The sequence below is a fragment of the Juglans regia genome, chromosome 5 (assembly GCF_001411555.2).
Source record: "Juglans regia cultivar Chandler chromosome 5, Walnut 2.0, whole genome shotgun sequence".
Classification (NCBI taxonomy): Eukaryota; Viridiplantae; Streptophyta; class Magnoliopsida; order Fagales; family Juglandaceae; genus Juglans; species Juglans regia.
Window position 1 is genome coordinate 18,367,091 of NC_049905.1, and position 22,173 is coordinate 18,389,263.

The 22,173-nt window shown below is 37.7% G+C and overlaps 1 protein-coding gene across 3 annotated transcripts in view; it reads right to left on the reverse strand.

The window, feature by feature from the left end:
* Nucleotides 1-215: 215 nt before the first annotated feature.
* LOC109001080 (syndetin) overlaps nucleotides 216-22,173 on the reverse strand; it is a 28,346-nt gene continuing 6,388 nt past the window's right edge. The window contains exons 5-25 of one of the 3 annotated variants that reach the window (XM_018978202.2): nucleotides 21,019-21,083; nucleotides 20,790-20,879; nucleotides 20,438-20,527; nucleotides 20,235-20,321; nucleotides 19,685-19,768; nucleotides 11,375-11,494; nucleotides 9,376-9,401; nucleotides 9,166-9,298; nucleotides 7,268-7,876; nucleotides 6,177-6,718; nucleotides 6,006-6,069; nucleotides 5,776-5,878; nucleotides 5,425-5,597; nucleotides 4,392-4,517; nucleotides 3,584-3,654; nucleotides 1,911-1,973; nucleotides 1,382-1,454; nucleotides 1,063-1,182; nucleotides 859-936; nucleotides 705-755; nucleotides 216-603 (exon numbers count right to left, since the gene is read on the reverse strand). In XM_018978202.2, the coding sequence (XP_018833747.1) occupies nucleotides 502-603; nucleotides 705-755; nucleotides 859-936; nucleotides 1,063-1,182; nucleotides 1,382-1,454; nucleotides 1,911-1,973; nucleotides 3,584-3,654; nucleotides 4,392-4,517; nucleotides 5,425-5,597; nucleotides 5,776-5,878; nucleotides 6,006-6,069; nucleotides 6,177-6,718; nucleotides 7,268-7,876; nucleotides 9,166-9,298; nucleotides 9,376-9,401; nucleotides 11,375-11,494; nucleotides 19,685-19,768; nucleotides 20,235-20,321; nucleotides 20,438-20,527; nucleotides 20,790-20,879; nucleotides 21,019-21,083 (2,870 nt within the window). In that variant the 3' untranslated portion in view covers nucleotides 216-501. The remainder of the gene's footprint in view (nucleotides 604-704; nucleotides 756-858; nucleotides 937-1,062; nucleotides 1,183-1,381; nucleotides 1,455-1,910; nucleotides 1,974-3,583; nucleotides 3,655-4,391; nucleotides 4,518-5,424; nucleotides 5,598-5,775; nucleotides 5,879-6,005; nucleotides 6,070-6,176; nucleotides 6,719-7,267; nucleotides 7,877-9,165; nucleotides 9,299-9,375; nucleotides 9,402-11,374; nucleotides 11,495-19,684; nucleotides 19,769-20,234; nucleotides 20,322-20,437; nucleotides 20,528-20,789; nucleotides 20,880-21,018; nucleotides 21,084-22,173) is intronic. The other 2 variants (XM_018978203.2, XM_035689999.1) reach the window with 2 other exon arrangements.

Consider the following 22,173-nt stretch of genomic DNA (forward strand, 5'->3'; position numbering starts at 1 on the left):
TAATTTTATTTTATTTTAACGAATTAGGACAGCTTCCGTAGATTATCATGAACTTAAATTTCGTGATTTTATTGCATTTTCTCTTCATTTATAGCTAGGTAACTTTCTTGTACACTTCTTTTTGTATGCACCTTTTGCACTTATATTAAAACCCATATTACTTGTATTATATATAAAGGTTATATTCCATCAATCTATAAATACAGAAATCATCCTTTGCAAGAAAACATAGAATCGAGCCTTGCCTATTTCAATATAAACTCATTATTTCACCTATTATGTGATCCAAAATTACATTTGATATTCCCATAAAAGGGGAAGATCTTAGATCATATATAACAAGCTGATCCATGCACTAAAAGATCTGAAGATATACAACCCTCAGCCTACACCCTAATATAACCAAGGAAGATCAAAATACCATCCAATATACAACACTCGTACAAGATACCACAAAAAAAAAAAAAAAAAAATGGAGTTTAAGTGAAGTTGCATTCTTACTCACTCGATCTTCTCCAGTACATCCAACCTGTTTTTTCTCTTCCAGCCTTTCATGGTAGCAACAAGGTTGATCAGCCCAACGATTTGACTTTTACTGTATTCCTGCAAGGGAAAAAGGCATTTCAAATGCACGTCATGCAAAATCTCACAAAATCAAGTTAGATAAATTTATCATTTTTTTTAGTAGGGATGAATGTTCTTACTGGGTGACCCCGTGCCCAGTGTACATATTCAGTTTCAGGTAGGTAGTAAGCCTGTATTAAGAGAATACAAGAGAATAGCAGTTACTAATTGTCAGGGTTGCAAATGTGCACATTTCTCCAAAATTTCCTCATCATTTTCGAAGGTTGTGATTACCTTAATGAAGGTCTCAACCATCTGTAATTGGGGTCTCACGTTTACAGACACAAAATGCTGTAAACCATTAATTAAAACCTGAAAGTAGTAAAGACAACACTCCTTCAATACACCACAAGAAATAAAAAGTTTTTAAAAAAAAAAGAGAAAAAATCAAATGAACTGTTGCAATTGTGCTGATTCTTATCAAGATTTGAAAAGAACCTGAAGATCCAATGACATGAGGGCTCGTCCTTCATCTGTACACCGCTTAACTCGAGATAGACCTTCAATCAGAGTTTCAGCAACGATCTCAACTCCATACTCTAAGAGGTGGTCTTGAACCTAACCATAGGAATGCAAACCGGGGGGTTATGAAGATTAAACCAAGAACCTAACCAAATTCTGACACTATCTTAGAAATTATCAATCAAAAACACGTCAGTCAGCTTAAAGAGTGAGAAAAAATAGAAATTTTGAGGGCAAAATCAAATTTCTTTAAAATTTAAGGTGGTGCTTTACAAAATTCATAGCCAATCATTACCTCTTTGCGGATTCCCCCATGAGCAAGCCTGGTTTTATAGTGCTTAAATTCCCCCAGCAACAAGTCAACATACCTGTTATTAATACAACTCACTTCAGAACACTAGTTGAGGGCAAGCGGCTTTCATATAAGGAGGAGAAAACAAAACTCTTGAGAAAACAAAACTTAGCAGCATCCTTCTAGGGTCGCCATTCAGTAAGAGCAGCTTTTCCCATGGTGGAGTCACCATTCACTCTTTTACTATAATGGTAAATCAGTCTATCATTGAAAGGCATCACCTAATCATTAACTGATCTTACGTGGAATTGCAAACCCAAGTTTGTGTATAAAGAACAGATCTTATTACATGTCTATTACTAATTTATCATGTGTAATACTTTGTATCCGAAAGAGAACATAAGATGCATAATTAACAAATATATACAGCTCACTGTTAGCAAGGCACGTGTTTAAATGAAAATCACAAGTTTGTAATCATGAAAAAAGTTAAATTTATATATAATAAAATGATAAAAATAAGTAAACAAACCCATTATGCTCTAGACCAAGCTCTTTCACTTCCCATTTAGCATTGGCAATCCGATCAACATACCTACAACAAGTAATTACCCATTAAGGAATCGGCTATAATAACCTTAAAAAAAAAAGAACAAACAGGTTCTAGTTTAAACTAATAGCCCATACACTGGCAAAAGATGGCAATTCAACATATCTTGCAGGCAGTATAAACTTCTTCTAAGAAATCACAGCCACCATTAATCGCAAGTGACCAAGGTACAGGCTAAGATGCGAGTGTTTTACATCTAGCCTACAGTTATTATGCAACATGGTATCACCATTGTCCCTCAAAACCTTTTACTTTTCTCTGGAAGGTTCCCTTTTTCATCTCTACCAAGCGGATTTCTCTATAAATTGGTCGGTCAGGTTGGAACTCTATTAGAAATCTTCATTGACATTGAAATGATAATTGATGGCCGACGCCCAGAATCTGGGTGCTTCTTAGAGCTCTGATCAGTTTGCAGGCTCTGACCATCTGTTACCACAAAATTCAGCAGTTGCATCATGCCCTGGGGATACCTTTTTTTTTATAAGTAAAACAACAGATCCAAATGTGCCCAGGGACATGTTTTACAAAGATAATTCTGCATCATGCTGATTTCCACTCCCCTTTGCAAAACAACTAAACCTTGTGCCTGCTTCAACTTCCCATTTACTTGGGCTACTCTGGTTCCAATGAATCGTATAGAGTGGGTTTGCATTTCCTTTCACTTTTTAGTTTTATATTTTTGTTCCAGAAGCAACAAATGTTTTTACTTGCACCAAAAAAAAGTAACAAAAGCCTTGCTAAACTTAATTATCTATACGTGTGCATTATCATCACAAGCAGTTACAATCAAAACCAAGAGTGATAAAATCTGAAAATGAATGACCCTGGAAATCTCCAGAAGCAGAAATCCTATAAAGATCTATGCACCATCAAATGCATAGTAATTCTTTTTTTGATAAGTTGCATGGTAATTCCTTTCAGGCCAAAGTATACCCATAAGAATAAGCAGAACTGCACCCCAAATTGCACCACTCTCATGATGACCAAAGCTCTCTCTCTGAGAAGCTAAAACCTAAAACTGTCCTTGGCATCACCTAATGCAATCCAAATAATGATAAGCTAACAACCCAACCCACGTGCAACTATAGAATAAACTATAATATTTTTCTCGTCATCATTCCTAATTGCCAGGCAACAGATCATTCCCTAACCCTATTCTCTGCAGTTTTTGGTAAGAGAAAAAATGCACCATCCTTCCCTATCCTTTGCAATTAGAAATAAGTCTGTATACACCTATTCTTCAAAACAACCTAACCAAACCATCTACCAAAACCAAATCATAGTGCCATCCCCTACCTGGAAATAATAAAACAAAAAACTTGAGAAGACTTCTTAAGTTTTAGGCTACGATTCGGAAGTTTGCTTCCAGGTAGACAATTAACAGCTTGAAATGTTTTCCAACTATTTTTGAAAATATTCCAAAAACTAGAATTCCCTGGAAACAACATAGAAACTATTAGCGATCAACAATTTTAGATGTTGAATGTGATCCATGAACAATAGTTTCAAAATCCAAGCTGTAGATGGCAATTCTATAGGGCTGGGCATATATTTCTTCAAATCATATATAATATGGAAAATTTTTTATAACTAACCCATTCATGTTGAGAAGTAGTTTTGCAGTTGTCCTATGCGTGTGCTCTACAAGAAACGGCACAGCATCCACCTGATAAAAATCACATGTATTTAAGATCATTTCAGCCAATAAAAGGATGTTTTTACTCAAAAAATAATAATGAAATGTGAAAATCTCTCACTCAACTAGATGTGGGAAACAACAAGAACTACTCCTATGAAACACTACCGTAAGTTCGTGCTTGGTCCTGAACTTTAGTCACTATTGTGGAAGTGGGAGTGGAATCAGCAAAAGGAAAAAGAGTCAATTGAAAAATGAAAAATGAACAAAAATAGTAAAAATATGTTTTAAAAAGAGGCACATGACAAGAAAAACTCAGACTAAACAAGGATTGGTAAAACTATTGTCATCATTCTCAAAACTCAAGCACAGCTATTATCTAATAGGCTTTGTTTTGAAGTAAACCCATGACCTAAATATAAAAGAACCGCATCATGAAAGACAAACATAAACAGGATAACAAGTATTCTTTAGTGTATGTGTTGTGTGCTCCATGTTTGAACATACGGAAGCAGGTGACTCTCTAATCAGATAGAAATTCATCTAACTGGCACCAAATGATAGGTTACAGACACAGACACAGGGTTTTATGACTTTTGTTTCCTACCAATTATATCTTCAAATAGGCTTACATCCCCAGCTTTTGATCAAGTCTTTATTTACATTTAAGCGAACTAAAACTGAAATCCATGTCAATTTTTTGTCAGTTGCCAAACCTCCATAACAAATACTGAATGCTCCAAGAGATTTGTAAGGGAGGAACATACCAGATGGACATAAAAATCGTCAACTATAGTTCCATTATTTTGCAGAAGCATCAATTGGAGATGAGATTTAGATCTATGCAATACTTGAGCAACAAGAGATAAACTGTCAGCACCTGCACATCTTTCCTGTAACACAAAGATGATATTATTTGTAGGCACACATATACAACAAGATACAAAGGGCTTCAGTTAACCAAATAGATAGTGCCAAGCATATGGATGACAAAGGTAACCAGTTTAACCAATGAAAAGGAAAGAAAAAAAAACAACCCGTAGGACAAGTGGTTACTTGTAATCACTATGACTAAGTATAAGCATCCGTTGGATCAATTATAAATAACAGTTCACACACTCATATTTCTGAAATTGCTCTTTTGTGTAACTTTCAAAACCACAAGGTCAATGATTGAAAAACAGAGGCCATTTTCCATCATGAGCATTTCTGTGACCACCAATGCAGTCAGCTTTCCCAGCTATAGAAGAGGTAACAAACCCTACTAGTACTGGAGTTGTAAGTTCGGCTACGACACCACTGTGATACTCTTAGAATGGGCATACCCATGAAGCAGCAATAGATGAGGAATCTCCTAAGAAGCTTGGACAGAAGCTTGCTTTTCCTCCATCTACATAAAAATTCTAGGTCCAAAACATGCATTCACTTAATTACATTTTCTGCATCTTTAGATGGTCAACAACATTGGAACTAACCAAATTTCTACCAGGATCCCTTTGGAGAATAAATAGACATATTTCCAGATGCTCCTTGATGCAGAAAGATGAGCAAAGACCCGAGAAACCACATTCCAGATTGCTTAGGCAGTTATCAATAACAGGAGGGTAATTATGAGAATGAAATACTTGTACTAAGTACACGATCATTCTACTAAACTAGGTATCTTTTTTTACGAGTAAGATAAATTTTACTTATGATAGAAAGGGATATCATCTAGGTACACAGAAGCATGCACAAATCCACTCAACAAACGAAAGGGAATAGGTGTAAATACCAACAATTAGATATTTGAATAAATACCTTGAGACCAAAAGATGTCCCTGGAAAGTGCCCAAAATTTGCACCGGATGGACTCATATGTGTAACATCCGCATGCGTATATGATGTGTTCAAGGAGGTGGGTGAAGAGGACTGGTATTTTATCCACTGATCACAATCTTGTGTTATTCTGGATAAGGCTGTCTTTAGCCGATCTGAGTATCACAAAATTATTTATGATCTTTAAATATGTTTCAGGTCAAACTGGAAGTAGATCAACTACAGACATATTGATATATGAACACAACCAGAAAATAAGACGAGTTAAAGAATCAATGAGCAGATAAAAGAGTGTAACATGATTGTAGAAATTCGCTAGACAGAATTACTTACAATTAAGAGAGTCAGTTAAGCTTTTTCCACTTGAGCTGGGGTTTTGCTGACCAAATGTTTCAAATACAAAATAGAAAAAAACCCCAAACAGCTGGCATACTCCCTGAAACAATATACTAAATCAGGAAAAACTATTTAGAGAGAAATTGCAAGAATTATCAAGCTTTTTATCAAAGAGACAACTGGAGGCATTGGAGCAGAAGAGGTAAATATCAAAGAGAGGACCATACCTTGAAAAACTCAATATTCACGATTTCTAATTTCTGCATAAGCCTTGCATATTTATCCATGGACCTGAAAAGTAAAATACATAATGCTTAATGCAACTGGACAGAAAGACAGAATGTTATGATGCCTGAGGAGAAAGTATATTTTCCGGTACTAGTAAAAGAGAAGTTCACCTTAGAAGACAAACAGAGGATCCTGTTTGGGCTGTTATCTCTTCATGTTTCCAATGTGAAGAGTAGCTTCTTGGAAGATTGGGCTTTGAAATTCGACTTGGAAGTTGACTGTCCTCATCAATAAAGTCTGCAAGAAGATCTTCGTTTTCATCCTCGGAAATAGAATCAGAGCCATTGATTTTATTTACATCACTCTTTTGTGGTGAGAACTTATCACCATGAGAACTGTCACTTATATTTCCATCAAATTCACTGCAGATAGTCCCATTAAGTGGGGAAGTATGGCCTTCTTTGGAAGTGTATGCTGCTTTTTGCAGAAATGGATTTCCACTTTCAAGCCAATGTAAAAACCCATGCTTCGAACTAGTATCAACCAAGCTTGTTGATTTATTGGAAGGAAGCACCCTGGCATTACCAGAGTTCCCAGCAGATGGAACAATTATGGGTGCTCCATCACCAAGAAGCCCAGGAAAACTTATTACTTGTACCGTATCTGGTGGCAATTTTTGCCAATTTTCCTTTTCCAAAACCATTTTAAGTGCCTAGAAAGAATAACAAAAACAAAAAAAAGATCAAACGGTAACATATGGGTTGTGTCTGCAGAGTACTAAGGATAAATTTGAGGAAGAAGGTAATTCAAATATAAATGACCAATAATTAGCAAAAAACTGCTGACAGCAAGGGAAAGAAAACACCAAAACGTAGAAGGCTTGAATTTTGTAACTTGAACTACATACATATTTAATACTTTTCATCTTATGGCATGTTATTAACAGTATTCATGTAGTGAATGCAGTCAGTTTCGTGATCGTTATTCATCCCTAACCTATTGGCACGTGACCAATGTGGTTTCCAAACCATTAGGTAGTGCACTCTTCAAAAGCAGATAGAGAAAACATCTCCTAACATTCTTGAATTCAAAAAATATGAAAAGAGTGATAATTTAATAATAAGCGAAATGAGCTTTGCTAATTAAGAATCATACTTTAGAGATCAGCTATACCTTGTGCAATGTATGTACATCTAGCAGTATGGAACATATCGAGCAGTATGATATTAAAAGATAAAAGGAACTGATAAAGCAAACTTACGTAAATATTCTGCCGATGAAATGCTACAAAATAGTTTTCACAAACAATCTTCAACTTCTGTCTGAACTCAACCGCTTCAACTCCACAGAAGGCTTCCCCAGCTAAGATGAAGACATTCAGATCTTCATAATTTTTCAAGAATTGGTGAATGCTTGTAGCGCAAACAGCAACAGATGAAAGCAATACAGATATACGACTAGTTGTGAGTTGCCAAAGATTCTTGCGTCCTCTCTGAAGGGTTTGTGAAACAAATGCTGTAGCATCTTTCCGCAATTGATACCATGGGGATCCACTACTAGATGCGGTACTATCATCCTTCCTAGCCTCATCAATTGTATTTTGAGAGTCTAAACTAGTCGTAACGTTAGTTTTGGTAGTCTCAACTAAACAGCTGGTGCTGGTGCTTGTAGATTCTTCTGGAGATGAACCAGGCTTTCCATCAACAGATTCTGAGAGAGAGCCATTTATTTCTTGAGAATTGCAAGAATTTCTTGTATCCGAATCAACTTGTGGAACCCCTCCTGAACTCCAACAAATGTCCTTTTCCTTCTGTCTCATATTTGAAGTTTGACCTGCTGAATCCTGAAACAAAGATGTAAATGTTTCACCCTTGAACAAAATCAAGAGCAACAAACTAACTGAGATTTGAACGAAAAACAAGAGGATCTCAAGTGAAAAAGACCACACATGTAAAAAAGTTTTGACCAAGGAGAATTATCCTCGTTATAGTTGAAGCCAAGATAAGGAGAAGAAAAATGCCAAATGGAATGTGCGACAATATGGCTCTAATCAAGCTTAATAGCCAGAAACAGATCAAGAAGCCAACCCACACTGTTTAACATAAGGCTTCATTGAGTTGAAATTTGCTTCATGCCACATTGGAGAAGGCAAATTCAAAACAATTAGCGGTTGTTTGGATGTTGTGATGGTTTCATCTCATCTCTTCACATCTCAACATCCAAACACCATTCAAGCATACAATTTTCAATTTCAATTTTTCATCTAATCAATTACCTAATAATTACAACTTTGCCAAACTTCCAAACAAAACACAAAAAACAATTCAACTTTTTCAAATCTCAAAACAAAAATAATATTAAAAAATTATATTCTAACAATATTTTAACTTCATAATATTTTTATTCATAACTCAAACCATTCTACTACTATTCACAAACCCCCATAAAAAATTATATCTCAAACCATTTTACTACTATTCACAAACCATTTCACTACTATTCACTGATTTATCATCTTATCTCATTCCCCAAGCATCCCCTTACAGATTACAATGTAATCATATTGCATAATTTTAAAAAATATATAAAATAGGGGAAAACAGGTTCAGGAATATTTAAGGGCATGTTTGGTAATCAAGAACTTCTCAAGATTTTCTTGGAATTCTCTCTCAATCCAAACATCTTTATACCAAAACCATCTAAATAATTTTTTTTTTGATAAGTAAAATAAGTATTATTCATCCATTCAACTGTCAGTTACAAAGTCAGAATATGCCCAAAACCATCTAAATAATCAAAACACCGTACCATGATTTCCGTAACAAACACATACCAAAACAACTTTCACAGAATTGAAAAAACTCTCACAAAAATGCACTTCTCTATCACATTTTACAATGGGTCCCACCACTTTAACAAAACACCATAAAGCTCATCTTTAAATTTTTTTGGATTGTTAGAGAGTTTCAAGAAATCCTTACATCCATATATCCCGTAAGTTAACCAGCCAAGAATAGACAAGGTTAATTATTCAGATAAAACTTAAACTATTTGTAAGTACTAAAAGAACTAATAATGAATCTTAAGCAAAACAGCACACAAGTCACCTAAGGGATAACCAACTAATATTCAACTTATGTAAAAGGAATAGGAGTCTACCTTATTCTCCAGCTGAAAGCCCATAATCTCATAATATGAACACATCAACTTGAATAGAACAGCTAGTGTTGCTAACAAACACTGCCTAAACTTAGATTCTGGTATCCGAAGGCATAGATCACTGTAGGTAAGTCTGGAAAACAAATGGAAAAAAAAAAATCAGGAAGCAAATAGAAAGGAATAATATGCTCTAGATATATAAAGACATACCTAGTATTTTCCATGACTTCCTGATCCTGTAAAGAATATTCAGTCATCAAGATTCAATTTCCTTCACTAAAAAAGAGATGAAAAAATACCATACTGTAAAAAAGACAAGCAAAAATGTAAGTTAAGTGCCTTTATACATATCTAATTTGATAAGCCTCACTGCACATGATCCTCACTTTTTTTTTTTTTTTTTTATAAGTGATGGAAAATTTTATTAAAACCGCAGAGGGACACAACCCAATTAAATAAAGTCTACAAAAAGGATACACCCACCTGGCTAGAAGAAGAAAATGAGAAAAATTCCTTTAACTCTAAAGATTGAAACTTGAAGCTGCTGTGAGCATTCAACCAAGACTTTTGGCTTTAAATTCTGTCACTATTCCTTCACAGTCATCAAAGGATTGGGCACGTCGTTCATGCCAGATACACAGCATAACACTCGAACAAACTATTTTCCAAACCTTTGAATTATAATGACCACCACAGGGAATCCGCCAACATGCCAACAACTCCACCACACGATAGGGCAACCCATTCAAATCCAAAAGTGCTAAATATCTTCCCACCCATAAGCTCCTAGCCAAATCACAATGCAGAATAAGATTACCTATGTTTTCTCCATTTTGCTTGCATTCGTAACACCATTCTAACAGTATATATGTCTCTTTCTCAGGCTATCCATCGTGAAAATATTTCTAGTGCAGTTTTCCAAACAAAAAAAGCTACCCTCAAAAAAGGCTATCTAACCTCTTTCCATCTTTTTCCACACCCCAACCTTATTTGAGCATCATCTTCCCCACATACTCTCGTATTTAGCTTCCACCAGCATTTGTCACAAAGCTTCTCTCTCAAAGGCATACAGCCAAAACCATTTCCTGAAGAGAGCTTTGTTGAACAAAAGCAAATTTCTAATACACAATCCATGAATGAATTGGGGTGCAAATCTTAGACTCGGGTGCAAATCTAAGACTATTGACTAGGTGAAACTTGAACTCATCACCAACTCCTCCCCGGTCAAAGTCTTATTGAAGCTTCTCAATGCGTAGTGCTACACCAACAGGAATGGGGAATAGAGACAAGAAATAGGTTGGTTGGTAGTACTCTTGATCAAACCAATCTGCCCCCGCCTTTGGATAAGTATAGCCACATCCACCCAGCTACGTGGCATTCCATCTTCTCCTCATGCCATCAGAGATGGGCTTTGCTTTAAATGTTGCTCCCAATGGAATACCCAGATATTTCATACGTAAAAATGATACCCTGTCACCAAGGATGTGCGCCAAATGACCAACATTGTCCACCTCTCAAACCGGTACTAAGTCTTTTGCTAAAGTGATTGTCAAGCCTACAACAGCTTTCCAACAAAGGAACAGACAACACAAATGACGGGGAAATTCCTAGACAGCCTCACAAAAGATTAAAGTATCATCATAGAACGAGAGATGTGATAGAATAATCTCGCCATATTTTCGAGAACCCACCAAGAAGCCTGATGAGAGCCCTTTATTCATGGCTGCTGATAGCATTCTACTCTATAATTCCACGGCCAAAACAAAGAGTGGGGGGGATAAGGGGTCTCTCTGTTTCATTCCCTAGGAGCTATGAAAGAAGTCTGAAGGGATGCTGTTTTTAATACTGAAAAGCATACCATAAAAAAGGTTGAGCTATACACACAATCTTTCTGCCAAACAGCATCTCGTAAGTAAATGCAGCAAAAGCTCCAATTCACATGGTCGTAAATCTTCTCCAGATTTAAATTACAAAACACACCTGGACTCCCTGATCTAATTTAATAGTAGGATAAAACTATCCATAATCAAGTGCGTAGGATATCATACAGATTGTACATCCATCAATAGCAGAGAAAGGAAAAGAAAACAGAAATGAAATAATGGATGCATTAATTAACAATAATGCAGAGCTATCTCTCATTATTCTCTTCCCTGGTACTTCCAGCAACTAACTCCACACACTGCTATATCTACTTATGTCAGCATACCTCTTGCACAATATTCTTCAATACAGAGTGTGTTTCTGACAGAACCTCCTGCATAAAGAAGCTCTGTATCTTTTCAGCAAGACCAGATACATCCCCAATTAGTGCATAAGCATCAACCACCTGCAGAGTGTGGTAATTATCAGTCAACCTAACATAAGATTTGCACAAAACTGAAAAATGACATTACCTAGGCCTTCAACAGTTCCTCAAATACAATCAGGATGATAATGCTGATTGCAAAGTATCATTTACAAGTATATAACATGAGTATCTACTATTGCTCAATATACTGAAGTTCCACAAGAAACCATGAACAAAATATGACTTTATTGTAATTAGAAAAACAACAAAACTTAATTACATGCAGTAAGTTTTATACTAAATTCCATGGTTTTAATGCAAGAGAGTTTTCCAAGGTTCATAGAATCTGGGTCACAGTTCAGAGAAAAAATTTTGGGTGAGGGAAACAGGATGTAGACAGAATGGAAAAATACTACCTTGTCCCCACAAAGACGGAATTATAAAAGTACAAACTATAGTATCAACCCATCATAGTATCAACCATTCTCATATAAGCTAATATGGTGTTGATATTTTTAAACAAAAACATATAAATGGACTAAATACTAAATTCATGCTAGTACAATGACTTTTTTTTAAAAAAAAAAGTTATTTTATTGATATAAAGGTCGGTATAGCCCAGGTATACTAGAAGTATACATGTGAATACACCTATTTAAGAACTAGAAACAGTTACAAAGAAATCGTGGAAGCTGAGACCATTCAAATCAAGAGCAATGGCCCACAAAAACAAAGTCTTCCAGAAAAACTCCTAAACTCTTCCAAGGAGCGTTCATTATCCTCAAAAAGTCTCTCGTTTCTTTCATTCCAAATACACCAGAGAATACATATAGGGACCATCTTCCACACGGCTGCAATCTGTGGTGTCCCAGTGATCCCTCTCTAGCTTGCTACAAGTTCAACCACCCTACTCGACATCACCATTGCTATACCCATTCTGCTGAGAAAGTAAGTCCAGATATCCCGAGCAAACTCACAATGTAAAAGTAGATAGTACGCCGTTTCACCACTATTTTTGCACAAGCAGCCCCAGTCCATAATATTAAGGCCATTTATTCTAAAATTATCAATGGTCATAATCTTCCCTAGGGCTGCTGTCCAGACAAACAATGCCAGCCTTTGTAGGCGCTTTAGTCCTCCATATGTTCTTCCAAGGATAATTGTGCCTTTGATGCATAGAAAGAGTCATAAAAAGAGCATACCGAGAATTTCCCTTTCCTAGAGGGTCGTCATTCCATCATATCTTCCATTGTGGCAGCAGTAGAAGTGTTGTACAACAAGTTCATAAATTCCACCAGAATAGTCACTTTCCAATCATGTGCATCCTGAGTAAGGCTGATGTTCCACTCCTGTGATCCTTGATTAATTACCCGCAAGTCAGCCACCATAGCTTCTTTTTCCCATGCAATTCTAAAAATCATGGGATAAGCATCCTTCAAGGCCGTGTCTCCCACCCACACGTATTGCCAAAAGCTGATCCTACTACCATCCCCCCAAACGCAGCCGAATATTACTAGCAAAAGAGCACCAACCTTTTCGTATATACTTCCATAGCCCCACTCCATATGTCCCCCTACCCTCTTTAGAACACCAACCCCCCCCCCCCCTTTTCGCTTCCACATTTCAAGTCGATCACCCCTTTCCATAAAGCTCCCCTCTCATGGTTATAACGCCATGACCATTTTCCTAATAATGCCTTATTGAACGCCCTCACATTCCGGACCCCCAATCCGCCATCTCTCAAAGGAGAACATACATTTTCCCACCCTACTAAGTGAAATTTAAACTCATCTCCGAGCCCATTCCACAAAAAATCACGTTGGAGCTTCTCTATTCTAGATGTATTACTAGCGAGGAGGGGAAATAAAGATAAGTAATATGTGGGGAGGTTGGATAAGGTACTCTTGATAAGTGTGATACGCCCCCCTTTAGAAAGATACTACATTTTCCACCCAACCAACCTACGCTCAAATTTTTCCAGCACCACCTCCCAAATTGTCTTAGCTTTGAAAGAAGCCCCAATCGGAAGACCAAGGTACTTCAATGGCAACAAAGAAACCCCACATCCCAAAATATTCGCCAACCCTCTAATATTGCTTACATCGCCAACCACAACCATCTCTGTCTTGGCAAGATTAATCTTCAACCCAGATACCGCTTCAAAACAAAGTAAAATGGTCTTCAAAGATTGGATATACCCTGCATTTGCCTCACAAAATAGCAAAGTGTCATCTGCAAACAAAAGGTGAGAAATATGGTAGAGCCGTAGATATCTCCCACCGAGAAACCTGAAAAAAATCCTCCCTCTACTGCCGCCGACACCATTCGACTTAGAGCCTCCATTACTAGGACAAATAAAATGGGTGATAATGGGTCACCTTGTCGTAGACCCCGCGAGCTATTAAAGAAGCCCACGGGATCACCATTTGCCAGAATCGAGAAGCGATCTGTTGACACACAATGCCACGTCCACTTCCTCCATTTTTCTCCAAACCCACATCTACTCAACATATATATCAGAAAATCCCACTTAACGTGATCATATGCCTTCTCCATATCAAGTTTGAACAAAATACCTAAAACTCCCGACTTGATCCTACTATCCAAGCTAGTACAATGACTTGATAAATGCAATGTAAAAACAAATGCAAAAAAAGTTCTTAAACAAGAAACATATCCACTTTATATTAACACAATTGAACATCTAGTGTAAGGTCTCATTTTAAAATATTTGTCTATACATCCTATGTTTTCTCTCCGTACAACTAAAATTCTGATGATGTTTGGTGGGGTTTAATAGTGCGATTACGTTTGAGCATTGAGTTTTTAGGTGAGATTAGTGTGATTATGGGGTTCCCGAAACATTTAGTTATAGAATCGAAAGTTTTTGAAGTTAGTGAAAGAGATGAGGTTGGGGATGTCCATGGTGCAACGGTTCACCAAAACATTGGAGGACTGTTTGAAGGGTGAAAAAATTGGATTTTTACACCACTTCAAGGGAAGGTACCACAAGCTTCATTGCGCATAGATGTTCAAATGCCCACAGTCGCTACATGGCATTAGTGGAGTCCGGTGATGGTGGTAGACGCAACTTTATTTTCATATTGGAAGAGCTCGAAAGTAAGGGATGGAGGAGAATGGCAAATGCGACGAGGGAGGTTGTAAAAGAGGGAGGAAATGTGTGTCGAAACATAGGAGGGGTATTTTTTGAGGCCGATGGCAGCAGTGAGTCAACCACAAAATCGTTCGTACAAGGAGGCCTTGGTGCAGTCAACAGCTATGGTGCAATCCCGAGAGCAAAACAAGGGAGAAGGGTACGGCGTCTTGGCTGCTCAGAGAGGAGCCACCGCAAGACACAGTAATGGTCATGGTACTAGAATGGCTCCTCATATCGATGGTACAACAAGTGCTCAGTGGAGAGGTGTCGATAGTAGGCTCGCTGTCAGTTTGGTAGAGGATAGTGTGCACAATACACTTTTGGATGTGAAATCGCAATTGGTGGCACTGCAAGAGAAAGTAGACAGTTTAATACGGTGCGTTGAGGAGAAAATGGACTTGGGCCTGGGCTATGTGGAATGTGGGTCAGGCAAGCATCTTAATCTCCGTCAGTTGTATCGGGCCTCAATTCGGCAAATGGGCACCCCAATATATACGGTGTGTTAAGGGCAGCTCCTTTGAGCTTCAGCCCACGGTCAAAACAAAGGAAAGGCTAAGGTTGAGACCCAGCCTGTGTGGAGAATCAAAGAGGGTGGCGATGCCGGGCCTTCTACCGGCAGGAGTCAGTCAACCTCAACGGAGAAGGTCTCGATAGACTCACGACCGGCCGAGTGACCTTTGACGGTGGCCCAGATGGTGAACACAGTGGTGGTAGAGTCAATGGCAACGGAACCAAATATGGGTCTCAACGTTTCCTCACTGTTGAGCGTCGAATCTCTGGCACAGCATAGATAGACAAGTACGATGGGCAGTAGGGAAGATTTTTCTCTCGAATCTCAAGTCGTATCCTCTCCAGTGAAGGCTCTTCAACAAGTGGATGTGGCCTGAGTGCCGTGTACAGACGTTGGGCAGGGGTGTTGATGTAGAGCCCTTACGGATACTATTTCCTATGCATGATTTTTCTAAGTGGGATTGCAAGTCTCTCTTTGTTGAGGAGGAGACGGGGGCGCCGATGGAGTCAGAGTGAGCAACCAAGGAAGGGATTGACATGGACAGGGATACCCCTAAACTATCTGCTACCATGTCAGCCTAGTGACTTTGATTGGGTTTTACATAGGGTGAAGGAAATCCAACACTGTGTGTGGATTGAATGTGAGGGGAGGAACAATCCATGGCTTTGCTTACTCCCATTGAAGTTGGACATGTTCAACTCGAGAAATCAGGATCCAAAACACAGAGTGAGCTCAAGAGATTAACATGGTCTATTAACTATGAGAGTAACTCAAGCAGAGAAAGATCCAAAAGGAGGCACCAACACCCTCTTTATGAAGCCTAAGATTGTATCTTGGAATGCCCAAAAGCTTAATGAGGCTAATAAGTGTCTTCGGATAAAAAATTTGCTTCTTGAATGGAACCAAGTTGAAATTTATTTCAAGTATCGTTCGAAGCTTATGGAGCAGTCCATATGTAGATTGGGTTTATCTTGCATCTGTTGGGGCTTTAGAAGGAGTACTAGTTATGTGGGATAGAATGGTAGTGGACAAAATGGAGGAGTACATTAGGGAGCTGAACTTGGACAGCAGTAGAAGTCTTTTATGGGAAGCGATAGTTGGAGTACATAGTTGGTGGGACCTACCATGGTGCATAAGTGGTGACTTTAACATTATAAGGTTCCCAAGCGAAAAATCAGAAAGTAGGTTACGGCCAGCAATGATGGAATTCTTGGAGTGTATTTTTGATTTGGGATTGGTGGATATTCCCTTTATGGGCTGAGCATACACGTGGTCTAACAGCCAAATGTGGTCTAGATTGGACAAATTCTTAGTCTCCTTAGAGTGGGACACTCATTATTCGAAGCTATGTAAAAAAAAGGACTTCCTCACCTTGTTCCGATCATTTTCCCATCTTGCTGGATTTGTGGTGGTATTCAAGGAGGGCATAGGTATTTTAAATTCGAGAATATGTGGTTAAAAATAGAAGATTTTGTGCAAAGGGTCGGGCAATGGTAGTCCTCATGCCAAATCCATGGCACCCCTAGCTTCATTTTTGCAGGTAAACTACTTTTTAAAGCATTGGAATACTCAATCCTTTGGTGATATAGGCGACCGAAAGAAGTCCTTATTGGAGGAGGAGCTACATGAGGTATAGAGGGCACAGGAGGGTCGGGTTCGTTCTTTGGAAGAATTATCTCGGAAGACAGAGTTAGTTTCAGAATTAGAGAGGGTTACCTTATTGGAGGAGATCTCTTGGTAGCATAAATCACGAGCATTGTGGTTTAAAGGAGATCGAAGCACGAAGTTTTTCCATAGAGTGGCCAACTCCCATTGGAGAACTAATACCATTGAGATGCTTAACATTGAAGGTGTTGTTTTGCACTGAGGCTCCTGTGATTAAAGAGCATGTTGCTGGTTTTTCTAAACAATTGCTTACCGAACAAGTGGGGTGGAGGCCAAAGCTTGATGGTCTAGCCTTTGAGTCATTGAGTAGTAGAATGTTTCGTGGCTGGAAAGGCCCTTCGAGGAGACAGAGGTTCACAGTGTGGTGAGGAAGATGGTCAAAGACAAAGCACCTGCCAGACGGATTTTCTATGAGATTTTTTTAATCATGTTGGGATGTGGGGAAAGAGGACTTAATGAAGGTGTTTCAGGAAATTATTTCAATTGAGAAATTTGAGAAAAGCCTCGATGCCACTTTTATTGTGCTTATTCCCAAGAAGATTGGAGCATCAAAGGTGAAGGACTATCGGCCCATTAGTCTTGTGAACAAGGTGTGCAAGATTATCTCCAAGGTGCTTGCAAATTGCCTAGGGGAGGTTTTGGGCTTAATTCTCATCTCCAATGAATGCCTAGATAGTAAATTAAAATCTGGCAACTTGGGTATCTTATGCAAGTTGTATATAGAGAACGCTATGATCACGTCAATTGAGATTTCTTTCTATACTTGCTTGGGAGATGTGGATTTGGAGAGAGGTGGTGCTCTTGGATCAGGTGCTGCATATCAATGGCAAAGTTATCAATTTTGGTGAATGGTAGTCCAATTGGCTTTTTTAACAACTCTTGAGGTCTAAGACAAGGGAATCTTTTGTCCCTACTTCTTTTTGTCATTTTCACAAAGACGCTTAGTAGAATGATCTCTGCCTTGGTCACTAATGGCTTTGTGGCTGGATTTTCCATTGATGACACCAATAGGGGTACTCTAATATTTCTCATTTGTTATTCGCAGATGGTACTCTGATATTTTGTGAGGAAGAACAAAACTAGATTCAAGCAATGAGAGCACTTTTACTTTGTTTTGAAGTTGTATCCGGTTTGAAAGTGAACTTAGCTAAGTTAGAGTTGCTTCAAGTTATTAACGTTTGCAACATTTGGCTATTGGCTAACACTCTTCAATGTAAGGTATCCTCTCTTCCCATGAATTACATTGGTCTTCCTTTGGGCACTACCGGTTAAATCTATTTGGAATATAGGAATTGAGAAGATTGAACGTAGATTGACAGGTTGGAAGAGATTGTATTTGTCAAAAGGTGGTAGGATCACCTTAATCAAGAGCACTCTGTCAAATTTACCAACTTATTTCTTATCTTTGTTCCCAATTCCAGCGAGTGTGGCGACCTGTATTGAGAAACTTCGTTGTGATTTTCCTTTGGAGTGGTTTGGGGATGAATTCTAGTTCTATTTGGTTAAGTGGGACAAAGTATGCTCCCCAATCTCTTCTGATGGGCTGGGATTAGAAATATGAGGGTATTCAATCAGGTTCTACTTGGGAAATGGTTGTGGAGATATAATATGGAAAGGGAAGCTTTATGGAAGTTGGTGACTGACTTCAAGTATGGAGGTTTTCTTTTTTTTTTTTTTTTTTTTTTTGGGAGGGGGGGGGGAGCACTAGGGAGGTACGTGGGGTTTATAGATTGGGAGTATGGAAGCACATTAGACGAGGGTGGTGGGTTTTTGCTTGTCACACTAGACTTGTGTTGGGAGATGGCTTTGGAATACGATTCAGGTACAACTTATGGTGCAGAGATAACGTCCTTAAAGACTCATTCCCTTCAGTTTTCAGGATTGTATGTGAGAAAGAAGTGTCAGTGGCTGACTTCATGGAGAGATCTGGTGACCTAGTCCAATGAAATGTGAGTTTCACTAGGGCGGCCAAAAATTGGGAAGTTGGCAGCTTTTCGGATTTTTTTAGACTTTTGTACTCCATGAGATCGAGCACTCAAGGATCTAACACGTTATGGTGGGTACTTGCAGGAAAAGGTACATTCTCAGTTAGTTCTTTCTATAATTCTCTCACACAACCGTTGAACTATCACTTTCCCTGGAAAAAGATTTGGAGAAATAAGGCACCTTCCAAATCGGCAATTTTTGCTTGGATAGCTTCTTTGGGTAAGATTTTGATGATAGATAACTTACGGAAACACAAGGTGATTATTATTATTATTTTTTTATAAGTAGAAACACAAGCTGATTATAGTGGACTGGTGTTGTATGTGCAAAAAAAGTGGTGAGACTGTGGATCATCTTCTACTGCATTGTGAGGTTGCTAGAGTGTTAAGAGAAGATGTATTCAAAAGGTTAAAACTAGCCTGGGTTATGCCTGCCACATTAGTTGAGTTTTTGTCCAGTTGGAAAAATCTAGGCAGTATTCCACAAATCACAGTTGTGTAGAATATGACTCCTATTTGTATTTTGTCGTGCTTATGGCAGGAATGTAATGACCGGACGTTTGAAGACAATGAGCGTTCATTAGATGAGCTTAGATTACTTTTCGCTAGAACTTTATTTCATGGGCCAATGTTGTAGATTTCAATGGCCTTGATCTTCATGATTTTCTTGTTTCCATTTCTTCTTCCTAAATAGGTGTTACCTTTTGTACACCTTGTGTACTTGGGCTATGCCTATTCTTATTAATACAATCGTTTACTTATAAAAAAAAAATCCAATGTACCTGAGTTGAGCCTTTTCTATTTTTAATTAAATAATATACACATCACTGCATTAACAGTTTTCGAAACTAGTGCATGCACACATCAGGACAATGATAAATTACTTCATAGAAAGAGATCAATATACTCACAGTCAAATAGCCCTCCTCTTTAAACTTCTGGCAAACCCCAAGTAAAAGTGAATCTAGTTTTTGAAGAGTTTTTCCCAGCCATACCTACATCGTCATGAAGGGGGAAACCACTCAAATTGTAGCAAACAGTCACCTATATAAGTAATGGGTAACAGTAAAAGTGTAAAACCAAAAAAATCATTTTTGCATGCTAAAATACTCTAGCACCACAAAATATTCATCCAAAGTGAGCTTAAGACAATGCCTTGTAACTTTGGGAGGTTTGGATAGTGAGTTGAGTTGAGATGAAATGAGATGAGTTGAAAATTGAATAAAATATTGTTAGAATATTATTTTTTAATATTATTTTTGCTTTGAGATTTGAAAAAGTTGAATTGTTTATTATATTTTATTTGAAAGTTGGGAAAGTTATAATAATTAGATGAGATGAGATAAGATGAGTTGAGATCAACTCATTATCCAAACAAGGCCTTAGAATTTAAGGTAACATAGAAAAAAAAAATTGTAATCAATGAGGTTATTATAAATCTATGTTAATTTTAATACATACCTCCACACCACGACTCATCTCTTGCATTGCAGAAAGTTCTGAGAAACTATCTAAGATTTGCAAATACTCAGATAGAACTTGGAACGCCTTTACAAAGGGACCATTAAGCAAATAAGAGCAACAAGCAGTAAGATTATAATGTCAAAAAAAAAAAAACTGAAGTGTTATAATAGGTCATATACCAACCAGATGTATAACCCCACCTTGCAGTAATTTCCTTCCTCAACAAGAGATTCGAGTGCCACTTGCATGTCCACTGCATGCCGAAGCTCAGTTAAAACTGGAAGCATGTCCTGCAATCGGAAACAGTGACATGAATATTTATAAAGTATAACTGCATAAAGAACATGCAGAATTGCGGACTGGTGTATTAACCTGTTTTCCAATATGTTCCCTAAGAAAATATGCTTACTAGGATGGGAGCTTTTTTGAAACAAGTCATTACTATGTTCTTGAATGATAAGACAGATTCAAAGTGATCTACCAGATAAAATAACAGAAAAGATAAAGTCAAAGATGAAGATCAGTGCTGCCGAGGTGTACAGAAAGGTATACCAGAAGAGCTTGTTTCTTTTTGGAATTAGAATTTACAATCAGGTCCCTTGAAACTTCATTCATAGATGAATTTAGGTGCCTTCTTCCATTCTGCAAATACCATAAGAACAACTTTCATAAAAGCAAGATCCATCAAGAATGCAAAGATATAAGCTCCAAATAATCACAAAAAGCATATCAATGAGATAAGATTTTTTACATGGAGATAACATGCCAAATAAATGCTTACCATGCAGATGACATTTGCAATCTTCAAGTCTTTTTCCAACTCCCGGACAAGATTCATCCCCTTTACTGGCCAAAAGCAATTATAAACATTCATTGACAATTAACATTGCAAATATGGCTTAGCTAGCAACGGCAACTAGAACTAGATTTTATTATGAGATAACAAAAACATAAAGCAGTAACAAGAATAGAATTAAAACTCCATCATGGTGGATTCGAGCAATTTACACCATCAATATGAAACAACCAAGTAATGGCTAACCAATAGCAAGACCTCTCTTAAAAAATGTTTGAAGAGGCAGCTACATGGTCTAAGAAATAATATCCAATATGCATAACTTTAAGCTATAGACGCTTTGAAGGAGTACAAATTCCATGTCAGGGGGAACAACTCAAATAATTGAGATGCAAACAATGAGAGAACCACATCTGACGTGTGGAAATGAAAAAGAACATTCTTATAAAATCAAGAGAAGGAAAAAATACGAGAGTGAGAATCTTCCATACGCATTCACAAAGAATACGAAAATGTAACTGTTTACTATCTTGCACTGATCATTCCACCCCCTCAAAAGAACATGTATGATTCTCCTATCACAAGCACCAGAGAAAGCACAGAGGAGATGCTCTTCATACATGGTAATAATCATCTCTAATAAAGCACCCATACCAAAGACAAAAACTCTACTTTCTGGAGGATGGATGGGGTGTTCAATGGTTAGTCAAATAACTCAAAGATTTGGACGGTTGGATTCTTTCTTTCTTTATTTATTTCTTTTTCTTTTTGAGTGAAAGGGGGGTGCCTTGACCCTTTGGAAGAAAGTGCAAATCAAAATGGAAAGAAATGAACCTGAACAATATGCAAGGCCGTGAAAACATCAGTCAAACTTAAATTGCAGGCACATACTGAGGTTAAGGAAAAGATGCAAAGGAAACAAAGGAGAGAGACGTGTTTAATCAGGGTCCTCTTAGATTTTTTCAAGATTGATAGCATGGAGGGAATGACCACTAGGCATCCAAAAAAAGATATGACCACATCTCAAGAAATGCAATTCCTCTATTTAAGGCTCTAAAGGCATATAAGAACACGTGTTTTTAGTTTATAGCTGAAACCTTATAAAATGAATTATAAACACCACAAATAAGCTAATCAAAA